Raw genomic sequence first — 13,005 nt, 5'->3', positions numbered from 1 at the left:
ACCTCACTTGCCCAGAGCATTCCTTATAAAGAAAGTGCAGCTTCCAAGGCCTGAATTGTGCTGTAGTGACAAATGTGCCCAGGACATTGAGTGACATCAGCCAATCATACTCCCAGCTCACTAGATAATCATGGGACCCCGGTGTGATGTGAAAGAAGTCTCAGTACAATGGAGATTAGGCACCACCCTGACTCACCACCAGGTGGCGCCCTAGTCCAGAGCTGTTTCCTTAAATAAGACAATTAATTTAGGGGCTGGGGCACATTTGCAGAAACAGAGAAGCCTTTGCCCCCAACCTGTAATGAGTGGAGAGAGGCAACATTTGTACTGGCCTTATGTACTCACACATCCCCATAGGCACCTACTGCCCCCAGCTCTGCCTGTGATTAGTCACTACTCCTTCATATCCCTGAGGCCAATCTCAACCTATCAGTAGGGCAACTCCAATCAGCAACTCCTTATCTGGGCAATTACCTGCCAGCAATCAGCATGTACCTGCCCCCTGCTGCTAGGGTAACAACAACCAGAGCAAATACACACGGGGCTCATTTACTCTCTCATGCACATGTATTATAAGGGATAATGTACCCCCTACTGTAAATGATAAGGATATTAGAAGTCACTGAGGGGTTGTTCTGTGACCATATAAAGGCACAAGGCTGCAGGCTGAGTTATACAGGGAACTCTGAGTATCACTCATGTATTATAAGGGATAATGTACCCCCTACTGTAAATGATAAGGATATTAGAAGTCACTGAGGGGTTGTTCTGTGACCATATAAAGACACAAGACTGAGTTATACAGGGAACTCTGAGTATCACTCATGTATTATAAGGGATAATGAACCCCCTACTGTAAATGATAAGGATATTAGAAGTCACTAATGGGTTTTGTGACCATATAAAGGCACAAGGCTGCAGGCTGAGTTATACAGGGAACTCTGAGTATCACTCATGTATTATAAGGGATAATGTACCCCCTACTGTAAATGATAAGGATATTAGAAGTCACTGAGGGGTTGTTCTGTGACCATATAAAGACACAAGACTGAGTTATACAGGGAACTCTGAGTATCACTCATGTATTATAAGGGATAATGTACCCCCTACTGTAAATGATAAGGATATTAGAAGTCACTGAGGGGTTGTTCTGTGACCATATAAAGGCACAAGGCTGCAGGCTGAGTTATACAGGGAACTCTGAGTATCACTCATGTATTGTACATGTATAAGGGATAATGTACCCCCTACTGTAAATGATAAGGATATTAGAAGTCACTGGGGTTACAAAGCAGTGAGAGTGTCACTATATTTCTATATATAAAGCTGAATACAGAGGAATGTTTCCGGGTGGGTGGGGGAGGGGAGAGAGCTCGGTGATTGGGTGAAACAAACACACCCCGTTGTTCAGCTGCAGTTGGTGCAGATTATTCTGGTCCTGATTCAGTTTGATGCAGATGTGAGAGGAGCCAATAGGGTGATTGGAAGATTGGGGCATCTATAAAGCAGGGGCTGCTGGGAGTATAATCATATATATATATATATACTGTATCTGTTACATAATATAATACTCTGTACTGTAATCTGCAGGACAAACCCCTACATCAGATGATCATCTCAGCTCTATGTGTAACTGGGAATCCTGCAGGGGCTGCTGGGAAGTGTAGTTTAGCTGGAGCTGCATGGCTACAATCCCAGATGTAATACAGAGCGGAGGCTGCTGAGTCAATAGGCCAGCTACTCCCAGCATGCATAGCGGCCGCTACTATACGGGACGTGCTGCGCCTCAGTGAATGGAGACTGACCTTTCCTCCACATGTTGCCGAACTGCCCTTCCCTGCGGAGGTGTGTACTTAGAGCTGGCCAGGGATTGGTCAGTGGGGGAGCAGGGGGCGGGGCGAAGGTTGAGCCGTGAGATCCTCGGACTAAATAAACAGATGTGGATGTGAGGAGAAGCAGGAGGTGCATGGCTGACAATCTGCTCTCACTCCGGGGTACAACTTGGGATACAACAGCCTGAGCAGCACAACAGGACTCCCTGAGCAGCACAATCTCCCTGAGCAGCACAATCTCCCTGAGCAGCACAATCTCCCTGAGCAGCACAATAGGACTCCCTGAGCAGCACAACAGGACTCCCTGAGCAGCACAACAGGACTCCCCGAGCAGCACAATCTCTCTGACCAGCACAACAGGACTCCCCGAGCAGCACAATCTCTCTGAGCAGCACAACAGGACTCCCTGAGCAGCACAATCTCCCTGAGCAGCACAATAGGACTCCCTGAGCAGCCTGGATTGGAACTTCACCCCCAGATCAACCAACACCATTGATCATCTGTGAGTCTGTGGGACCCAGTTAAAGGGGAAGTGTCACTATACAGGACAGAACTCAGCAACGTCTCCTACGAGAAAACGCATCGTGATGAGCCCCAAATTCTCTTTATTCCCGTTATTCCTCTAACAACCACTCCAATCTCTATGGCAACTTCACCGCCGCCCCTCCAAACCATGTACATCTCCCCCCCGGTGGATTTCGTGCTGGGCGCGTCGGCGTGCTGTATGGCGTGTATATTTACCAACCCTCTGGAAGTGGTGAAGACGCGGCTGCAGCTGCAGGGGGAGCTCCGGTCTCGGGGGACCTACACCCGACATTATAGGGGGGTCCTGCAAGCCATGGTGGCCGTGGGACAAGCGGATGGACTTCGGGGGCTGCAGAAAGGGTTAACGGCCGGACTGTTGTATCAGGCAATGATGAACGGGGTCAGGTTTTACCTTTATTCCCACGCGGAGGACATAGGGTTAACTGAAAAACCGGGGGGCAACATCGCTGCTGGAGCCATTGCCGGAGCCACAGGAGCCTTTGTAGGGAGCCCCGCGTATCTGGTGAGTAACCCCCACTTACACCTTATGTATGTGTCACACACAGCTGAGAGGTCCTGGTCCCTAGAGCTTACAGTCTAACTGAACTTCCATTGCTGATGCCTTATGAATAGTGTATTATATGTATCACCTTACCCCTGGGTGATGGGAGTTGCACTTAATTACTGAAAGGCCTAAGATTAGGAACTCCCTTCCCCCCAGGGATAAACTCCCTATCCCACAGTCACACTCCCTTCCTATAGATTATTATCCACTGTTACTATAGACACATCTCTCCCTACTATACCTGCTATCCCACAGTCACACTCCCTTCCCAGAGACTATTATCCACTGTTACTATAGGCACCATCTCTCCCTACTATACCTGCTATCCCACAGTCCACTCCTTCCAGAGACTATTATGCACCATCCTCCCTACTATACCTGCTATCCCACGTCCCCCTTCCCCAGAGACTATTATCCACTGTTACTATAGACACATCTCTCCCTACTATACCTGCTATCCCACAGTCACACTCCTTCCAGAGACTATTTCCCACTGTTACTATAGGCACCATCTCTCCCTACTATACCTGCTATCGCCACAGTCACACTCCCTCCCAGAGACTATTATCCACTGTTACTAATAGGCAACCATCTCTCCCTACTATACCTGCTATCCCACAGTCACACTCCCTTCCCAGAGACTATTATCGCACTGTTACTATAGACACCATCTCTCCCTACTATACCTGCTATCCCACAGTCACACTCCCTTCCCAGAGACTATTATCCCACTGTTACTATAGGCACCATCTCTCGCCTACTATACCTGCTATCCCACAAGTCACACTCCCTTTCCCAGAGACTATTATCCCACTGTTATTATAGGTACCATCTCTTCCTACTATACCTGCTATCCCACAGTCACACTCCCTTCCCAGAGACTATTATCCACTGTTACTATAGGCACCATCTCTCCCTACTATACCTGCTATCCCACAGTCACACTCCCTTCCCAGTGACTATTATCCACTGTTACTATAGGCACCATCTCTCCCTACTATACCTGCTATCCCACAGTCACACTCCCTTCCCAGAGACTATTATCCACTGTTACTATAGACACCATCTCTCCCTACTATACCTGCTATCCCACAGTCACACTCCCTTCCCAGAGACTATTATCCACTGTTACTATAGACACCATCTCTCCCTACTATACCTGCTATCCCACAGTCACACTCCCTTCCCAGAGACTATTATCCACTGTTACTATAGGCACCATCTCTCCCTACTATACCTGCTATCCCACAGTCACACTCCCTTCCCAGAGACTATTATCCACTGTTACTATAGACACATCTCTCCCTACTATACCTGCTATCCCACAGTCACACTCCCTTCCCAGAGACTATTATCCACTGTTACTATAGGCACCATCTCTCCCTACTATACCTGCTATCCCACAGTCACACTCCCTTCCCAGAGACTATTATCCACTGTTACTATAGGCACCATCTCTCCCTACTATACCTGCTATCCCACAGTCACACTCCCTTCCCAGAGACTATTATCCACTGTTACTATAGGCACCATCTCTTCCTACTATACCTGCTATCCCACAGTCACACTCCCTTCCCAGAGACTATTATCCACTGTTACTATAGACACATCTCTCCCTACTATACCTGCTATCCCACAGTCACACTCCCTTCCCAGAGACTATTATCCACTGTTACTATAGGCACCATCTCTCCCTACTATACCTGCTATCCCACAGTCACACTCCCTTCCCAGAGACTATTATCCACTGTTACTATAGGCACCATCTCTCCCTACTATACCTGCTATCCCACAGTCACACTCCATTCCCAGAGACTATTATCCACTGTTACTATAGGCACCATCTCTCCCTACTATACCTGCTATCCCACAGTCACACTCCCTTCCCAGAGACTATTATCCACTGTTACTATAGACACATCTCTCCCTACTATACCTGCTATCCCACAGTCACACTCCATTCCCAGAGACTATTATCCACTGTTACTATAGGCACCATCTCTCCCTACTATACCTGCTATCCCACAGTCACACTCCATTCCCAGAGACTATTATCCACTGTTACTATAGGCACCATCTCTCCCTACTATACCTGCTATCCCACAGTCACACTCCCTTCCCAGAGACTATTATCCCACTGTTACTATAGGCACCATCTCTCCCTACTATACCTGCTATCCCACAGTCACACTCCATTCCCAGAGACTATTATCCACTGTTACTATAGACACATCTCTCCCTACTATACCTGCTATCCCACAGTCACACTCCCTTCCCAGAGACTATTATCCCACTGTTACTATAGGCACCATCTCTCCCTACTATACCTGCTATCCCACAGTCACACTCCCCTTCCCAGAGACTATTATCCACTGTTACTATAGGCACCATCTCTCCCTACTATACCTTGCTATCCCACAGTCACACTCCCTTCCCAGAGACTATTATCCACTGTTACTATAGACACCATCTCTCCCTACTATACCTGCTATCCCACAGTCACACTCCCTTCCCAGAGACTATTATCCACTGTTACTATAGACACATCTCTCCCTACTATACCTGCTATCCCACAGTCACACTCCCTTCCCAGAGACTATTATCCACTGTTACTATAGACACCATCTCTCCCTACTATACCTGCTATCCCACAGTCACACTCCCTTCCCAGAGACTATTATCCACTGTTACTATAGGCACCATCTCTCCCTACTATACCTGCTATCCCACAGTCACACTCCCAGAGGACTATTATCCACTGTTACTATAGACACATCTCTCCCTACTATACCTGCTATCCCACAGTCACACTCCCTTCCCAGAGACTATTATCCACTGTTACTATAGACACCATCTCTCCCTACTATACCTGCTATCCCACAGTCACACTCCCTTCCCAAAGACTATTATCCACTGTTACTATAGGCACCATCTCTCCCTACTATACCTGCTATCCCACAGTCACACTCCCTTCCCAGAGACTATTATCCACTGTTACTATAGACACCATCTCTCCCTACTATACCTGCTATCCCACAGTCACACTCCCTTCCCAGAGACTATTATCCACTGTTACTATAGACACCATCTCTCCCTACTATACCTGCTATCCCACAGTCACACTCCCTTCCCAGAGACTATTATCCACTGTTACTATAGACACCATCTCTCCCTACTATACCTGCTATCCCACAGTCACACTCCCTTCCCAGAGACTATTATCCACTGTTACTATAGGCACCATCTCTTCCTACTATACCTGCTATCCCACAGTCACACTCCCTTCCCAGAGACTATTATCCACTGTTACTATAGGCACCATCTCTCCCTACTATACCTGCTATCCCACAGTCACACTCCCTTCCCAGAGACTATTATCCACTGTTACTATAGACACATCTCTCCCTACTATACCTGCTATCCCACAGTCACACTCCCTTCCCAGAGACTATTATCCACTGTTACTATAGACACCATCTCTCCCTACTATACCTGCTATCCCACAGTCACGCTCCCTTCCCAGAGACTATTATCCACTGTTACTATAGGCTCCATAGCTCCCTACTTAGTGGCAGAAAATAAAGTCTCTGTATACAGTTCCCAGGTGTTTATTGTAGGGCTGCAGTTGGTGGTTGTAGGCTGCTGGGAGTTGCAGTTCAGAAGTCTTGGTGATGCTGCTGAGTGGCACAGGTTGGCCGGGAGTCAGGGAAATACTCAGCGGCTCAGACAGAAGCCCTTGTGACTATGTACAAAGTGTAAATCCGATACAAAGTGCAAACACAGCAACTCCAAAGTCTCCCACTTCTCTCGCCTCAGAATTAAAGGCCAAGTGAAGGGGAAATAAATGCTAAGTTTACAGATATCCCCACTGGGGGGTTGGGCTGTTTTGGGAAGAGAGTTGCACTCAGGGTTTCACCATAAAGAGGAAGAGTGTGATGTGACTGTGAGGGAGGGGTCGGGGAATTAGTTGGTATGGAAAAAAGGAACTTACCCCATATCATTATCTCCTACCAAATCAGCTTCTCATTTGTCAGATGATTTTAGGGCCTTTTGTATATTGGGGGGGGGGGAGAATCTTGTGCAACTGTTTGTCCCATTTATACACATTTTATTGTGTTTCCTGCAGAGACCACATGGTGGCGCTGTTCTAGTGCAACTCTATGGGAAACGCTGGCCATTGGCAGCAGCTGGTTAAAGTGAAACCACAATTTATAAACTTTTTCTCAATTACATTGATTTCCATCTGGAACAATATTGTCTCATGCAACTTTTCATTTGGAAAGACTGAAAATAATTTGATAAGAAAATGTAGACCAACTGCAATGCTGTTCAGTTAACATGACATTAATGAGTGTAGTGCAGTGTGGGTAATACTTTTCCCTGACTGGAAGCAGGATCCATAGTAACAGGTTCTGGTTGGTGGGCAGATCACTCGGAGAGAAGGTGAAAGTGTGGGGTGACCCCCTGGGGGGCGGGGCTTGGGCAGGGGGCGTCTCCTCACTGTATCAGCTGTTTCAAGTCTCACGTCAGTTCCCTGAGTTGCACAAATAGGAGTAAAGGTCTTTCTGGCAGCAGAGTAATGGGACAAAGGACAAAAGGACACATCCTATGAGCAGTGAAACTGGTGGGAAGATAAAATCCTGCAGATCAGCAAAATAGTGTGAAATCCCAGATACTGCCCCAACTGGGTCTGGCAAATCCCTCCCTGAGCAGCAACAGTCACAGGTTTAATTGCTCAACATAAACATATGATATATATATTTATATACCCACCTGTCAGCCTATATCATTGTATATATATTGGACCCACATAGGGACCCACTGCCCTTCTTATACAACTGAGCTAATTGCTCAACCCCCACTTGTACATTCCCCCTGGGTAAGTGAATCCAATCTCCCCCAGTACTTACCCATGTACAGAGCTCTGATTCTCTGTACTTCCTGCTCCTGGGCTGTTCTCTTTCCCATGGTCAGACAGGAACCTCCCCCTGGGTAAGTGAATCCAATCTCCCCATACTTACCCAGGTACAGAGCTCTGATTCTCTGTAACTTTCTGCTCCTGGGCTGTTCTCTTTCCCATGGTCAGACAGGAACCTCCCCCTGGGTAAGTGAATCCAATCTCCCCCAGTACTTACCCAGGTACAGAGCTCTGATTCTCTGTACTTCCTGCTCCTGGGCTGTTCTCTTTCCCATGGTCAGACAGGAACCTCCCCCTGGGTAAGTGAATCCAATCTCCCCCAGTACTTACCCAGGTACAGAGCTCTGATTCTCTCTACTTCCTGCTCATGGGCTGTTCTCTTTCCCATGGTCAGACAGGAACCTCCCCCTGGGTAAGTGAATCCAATCTCCCACAGTACTTACCCAGGTACAGAGCTCTGATTCTCTCTACTTCCTGCTCATGGGCTGTTCTCTTTCCCATGGTCAGACAGGAACCTCCCCCTGGGTAAGTGAATCCAATCTCCCCCAGTACTTACCCAGGTACAGAGCTCTGATTCTCTCTACTTCCTGCTCATGGGCTGTTTTCTTTCCCATGGTCAGACAGGAACCTCCCCCTGGGTAAGTAACTCTCTCTTAGTGCCTTATGCCCCCTTTTGCATCAGATTGTAAGCTCTGATTACCAGATACAGGTTATTGAGGGATTTATGTGCTGATCTTGTTCCTCTGCTTCTGATTGGTGCAGGTAAAGACCCACCTCCAGGCCCAGACAGTGGCCGCCATCGCTGTGGGACATCAGCACAACCATCAGGTGAGGTTACTGGGCAGCGACTGGAGACCCTAAATAAGATGATTATGACTCCAGCTGTGGAAAGAGGGAGTTGTAGTTTTACACCTAATATATCATGAGTTGGACTGTTCCACTTAATTTGAATAAATGAGCTCTGCAATGTCTCTTTAACCACAGACCCCACTGATTACTGGGGGTTCAGACGCTGAGCTGTGGGGAGTCAGGGAAATAGAAGGTGGGGGTGTTACATAATCACATCTCTAACCTTGTCACCCGCTCCCTCTCAACTCCCAGCCACCCCTCACCAACATTGCTTGGCCGAGTTACAGAATGGGAGGGGTGCAGGGAAGTGACTGGTGCCGGATCAAGTTCAAAGTCCTGGGATTGTTCTTTTGTAAATGTAATTGCTGTCGTACTGCACTGCTGGTTGTGACTCCTGTAACAATGTATTGGGAAGAACAAACCTGAACAACTGACTCCTGCTACATTGTTTCAGGAGTCTGAACCGACACAGCTTTCAATAGCAATGACTCAGAGCGAATGATCCGGTGGCTCCTCCCCTTGCGCCAGTCTCATGGTTGCGGCAGCTCCGGCTCTGTAGGTGCCCAGAGGGGGAGGAGTGGGGCATAAACTGTCAGCTCCCCCAGCAACTGTCAGCGCCCAGTCCATGTCATGTGACCTGCCGCATTGGATACGGAGGTGTCAGGTCTGAGGATTCTTATAGAAAAGATTTAATTGGCTCTTAATTCAGAACCAGCAGTGCAGAGAATATAGACAGACAGACAGGGTACAATATGTCACATACAGGACTGATGTCTCTTTCTTCCCCCCCCAGAGTGTGAGCAGCGCCTTCGAAACCATCTACAAGAAGCAGGGAATCCTGGGATTATGGCGGGGAGTGAATGGGGCGGTGCCCCGGGTGATGGTGGGCTCGGCCGTGCAACTGGCAACATTCGCCAGCGCCAAAGAATGGGTTAAAAAGCAAAAGGTACGAGACGGGTTCCTCTGTGGCACGAAAATGCGACTCCTACTGGGGAAATCTGGACTGTACCACTATATCTGCCCCATTGGGGGTATTTTCCACCAGACCATGAGCCAGTGGTGCAACTTGATTTACTGGAACCCCTAAATATTTTGGGTCCCCCTACCCAATATGGATCAGGCATTATGTGTTAGGCGGAAGGAGGATTCGAGGGGGGTCCTTACAAGGCCCCCCCGTTCCTGTGGTTGTAGGGTCTGCTGATACATATTAATTCCGCTGATCATGAGCCCCCCAGCAAAGAAACCTTAGTACATCTCAGAGATGCACAGCAGGAACAGCCTATCAAACCCCATTACCATTCAGCCTCCCAGCATGCTTTGCCAGACCTCAGACTTGCTAAGACTGATGCTCTCCAATATTGAACTGCAGCACCCAAGGGTTCCTGGGAAATGTAGTTCATTAATAGCAGGTTGGTTGGATAACTCTAAAAAAAAAAAAAAAGTTATGTTGAACTGTAGCTCACCAATAATTGTTTCCGCTCATCCCAAAGGGGTCATCCAATAAAGTTAGAGTTTGTAGGACTGCCTTGGACTCGTCTTACATACTTTAACTTTATTGGTTGGATAAGTCTAGGCTGGAGGTCCCTGGGCTTGGCAATAAGGTGGGTTGGCAGGTCTCCATTGTTTTGGTGGAGAGTAAAACCCAATGGATTCTGTATACGATGGACAGAGTGTATGCTTTGGCCCGGTTCATTGGGGGCGGTTTAGGTGTTGGGCTTGTGGTTCTCCTAAATGATAGTTTTCTAGGATTCCACACTCAGCCCAGTGGAAACAACTGGATCATCTACTTTCTCTGGAGACAAGATCCCTGGGAGACCCAATCTCTGCTCATTGACGTGACACTTGGATCTGCCTCTCGGGTTCTGACCATGGGGTTTTTTTTCTCTCTCCTGGTTCTGCAGTGGTTTCCCCATGACAGTTGGCTGGTGGCTCTCACTGGTGGGATGATCAGCAGCGTCGGCGTTGCCATAGCAATGACTCCATTCGACGTGGTCAGTACCCGGTTGTACAACCAGCCCGTGGACAGCTCGGGCAAGGTGAGTCCAATTAGAGTATCAGCACCAGAACCTCTATTGTTCCTTCTAATCTGTGGGTAGAGCTTGGCCAGTGCTGTCCAACTTGTGAGCATCTCAACCCTCCATGTGAATGGCAGATGCCTAGAGTAGGATGATGGGAGTTTTCTGGCAGACAGTGCAGTTGATTGGCTATGTAACTCCCTCCCATAAGTAGACAAGAGAGGACTCTGATGTCATAGGGCAGTGGTAATGTCATGACACTATGGGGCAACATGGACTTCTTTGGTTTCATTGATGGGGAGGGGGTGGGCATGGGGTATGAAACTGCCACCTTGTAATTATGGGTTCAGAAGGGGGTCAGATGACACTTGTGGGACATCCGCTGACATCACTTCATGGTCTCCTGTGGTTCCCTCTAGGGTCGGCTGTACCGTGGTTTCATGGACTGTATCCTGAAGATCATTCACAAGGAAGGGGTTCTGGCGCTGTATAAGGGCATTGCACCCGCCTACATCCGACTGGGCCCCCACACCATCCTCAGCCTCCTCTTCTGGGAAGAACTCAGGAAGTTCACTTACTACTATCAGCATCGCTGAACTACAAACCTCTCCCAGCTGCCCACCCAAAGGAATCAGCCTGTAACCCTGGCAGCCGGCGCTTGTGTTCTGGTGGGTTTCTCTGTGTGTCCTGCAAAGGGTCCGCAACAGCCAAGCTCTTTGTGGGGTAACCCTGAGATATGGGGGTGTCACTGCACAGCGCCCCTTATTCGGCCGGGGTGTAACTCAGGATACTTGAAACAGAGACATTAAATATTCTTTTATATAATCCTGTCTGTTCATTGGTCTCTATATTCAGGTTCTACCCCCGCCCCAACTCCTGTTGAGCCTCCGGGTGGAATAATTTGGGGCACCATGTAATATCCGCAGCCCACTGACTGGTGCAAAGGGTTTCCATGGCGAGGAGATAATCAGTTGCCATTAACAAACTCCAGTAAAGTGTTAGCTCTGCTGCCCGATTGCTGGAGATGAACTGATATCCCAGGGGTCAGCCGAGTGCACTGCTGCTCATGCCCAAGAGACCTTCTTGGATTTTGTCCCTTTGAGTCGTAGCCAGCCATTCGCCGGGATCTATTTAAAGTGAGTCGTGCCCCCCACGTGATGCTCACACGGGGGAAACACGAGGCTGCCGGGAGTTGTAAACAAGTTCTACACGCGGAGCCAATTGCCCTGAGCACGGGCTGCACATGCGGAGCAATGGGACGGGAGCCATGTTTGTCATGTGATCTCTCTGATGAGCCACTTCTTATATCAGACAAATATAGTTTGTGGGTGAAGTTTCTCTTTAAGCCGCCAGTCATCCAGTATCCCCTCCCCCAGCTTGTAACCCGGTGCCGACTACTATAGCAACACAGGGCACGTAGGGCAGATACAATCACCCTGCTATAGGCGGGGCTTAGCCAGGGCAGCGAATAAGCTCCCACTCCAAAGTCTGAATCTCATTGGTTGCTGCCAGTCTACTGAGCCGGGCCCCTTGAGGGAGATGGGCCACACAAGTTGATTTTAATGGTAAAATGAACAACCAATCACCTGTTTGTGGTAATGAAAGGCAGGTGCTGACTGGTTGCTATGGGTTACTAGACCTGTTGCCAGGTGTAACAGAAAGAGACAAATTCTATATTTAACCAGAAGGACAGGAAACGCCAACAAAAACAAACCGACCTTTGCCCAGAGACGGGGCAGTGTAAGAGCCAATCAGATCTTGGGACTGAGCTGCTGTTTTGTAGAGTTCAGGCGCCACCTAGTGGTGAGAGAGGGTTAATTCTCTATTGGCTCAAAACATGAGGGATTGGGGGGTAATGGGGGGATTGGGGGGTAACGGTGGCTGAGGGAAAAGTGTGGATTACAAAATCTGCTTCTCCGCCTCCCTTCCCCCACCCTGGGGTGTCACTTCTAGGCTGGGCTGCAGGTCAAGTGGATCCAACTACTGGTTTTGGTTTCGGCTGCAGGTTGGGGGGGGGGGGTGCTGGTGACCCAGAAACAGAGCTGCTCATTTTCGCTATTATTGTCCTTAATCCTGAAGCACCAAACGTGTTCCCCAGGGTTGGACATTCTCTCCCTGCACCAGCAGAGCTTACGATCTAGTCACTGTGTGGGAGGAGCCAGAGCATCCGGGGGAACCAACAACACAAGGAGATCTCTGGGGGCCCAGTTAATGAGACTTTGGAATAAGGGTCCCCCAGGTGCTGATCCCCATATTTGAGATGAGAGGGATGTACCCCCAAAACACTGTCACCTGATGCGT

At 48.6% G+C, this 13,005-nt stretch overlaps 1 protein-coding gene across 1 annotated transcript; it reads left to right on the top strand.

Annotated features, from left to right (window-relative positions):
* The first annotated feature begins 1,609 nt into the window (after window positions 1-1,609).
* Window positions 1,610-11,529, top strand: slc25a34.L (solute carrier family 25 member 34 L homeolog). Its single transcript, XM_018226524.2, has 5 exons — window positions 1,610-2,880; window positions 8,603-8,668; window positions 9,483-9,635; window positions 10,591-10,725; window positions 11,124-11,529. The coding sequence occupies exons 1-5, from the start codon at window positions 2,476-2,478 to the stop codon at window positions 11,298-11,300; spliced, it is 936 nt and encodes a 311-aa protein (XP_018082013.1). The 5' UTR covers window positions 1,610-2,475; the 3' UTR covers window positions 11,301-11,529.
* The last annotated feature ends 1,476 nt before the right edge of the window (window positions 11,530-13,005 follow it).

The sequence above is a fragment of the Xenopus laevis genome, chromosome 7L, assembly GCF_017654675.1.
Source record: "Xenopus laevis strain J_2021 chromosome 7L, Xenopus_laevis_v10.1, whole genome shotgun sequence".
Lineage (NCBI taxonomy): Eukaryota > Metazoa > Chordata > Amphibia > Anura > Pipidae > Xenopus > Xenopus laevis.
The sequence above is the reverse complement of the archived record's forward strand: the minus strand, read 5'-3'. Positions and strand labels throughout refer to the sequence as shown.

What these genes read in the sequence shown, in the direction of transcription:
- slc25a34.L (XM_018226524.2), top strand. Translation starts at nt 2,476, where the DNA reads ATGGCAACTTCACCGCCGCCCCTCCAAACCATGTACATCTCCCCCCCG. An exon ending in TAGGGAGCCCCGCGTATCTG is followed by an intron (nt 2,881 to 8,602) that starts GTGAGTAACCCC and finishes TGATTGGTGCAG; the next exon opens with GTAAAGACCCACCTCCAGGC. An exon ending in AATGGGTTAAAAAGCAAAAG is followed by an intron (nt 9,636 to 10,590) that starts GTACGAGACGGG and finishes CTGGTTCTGCAG; the next exon opens with TGGTTTCCCCATGACAGTTG.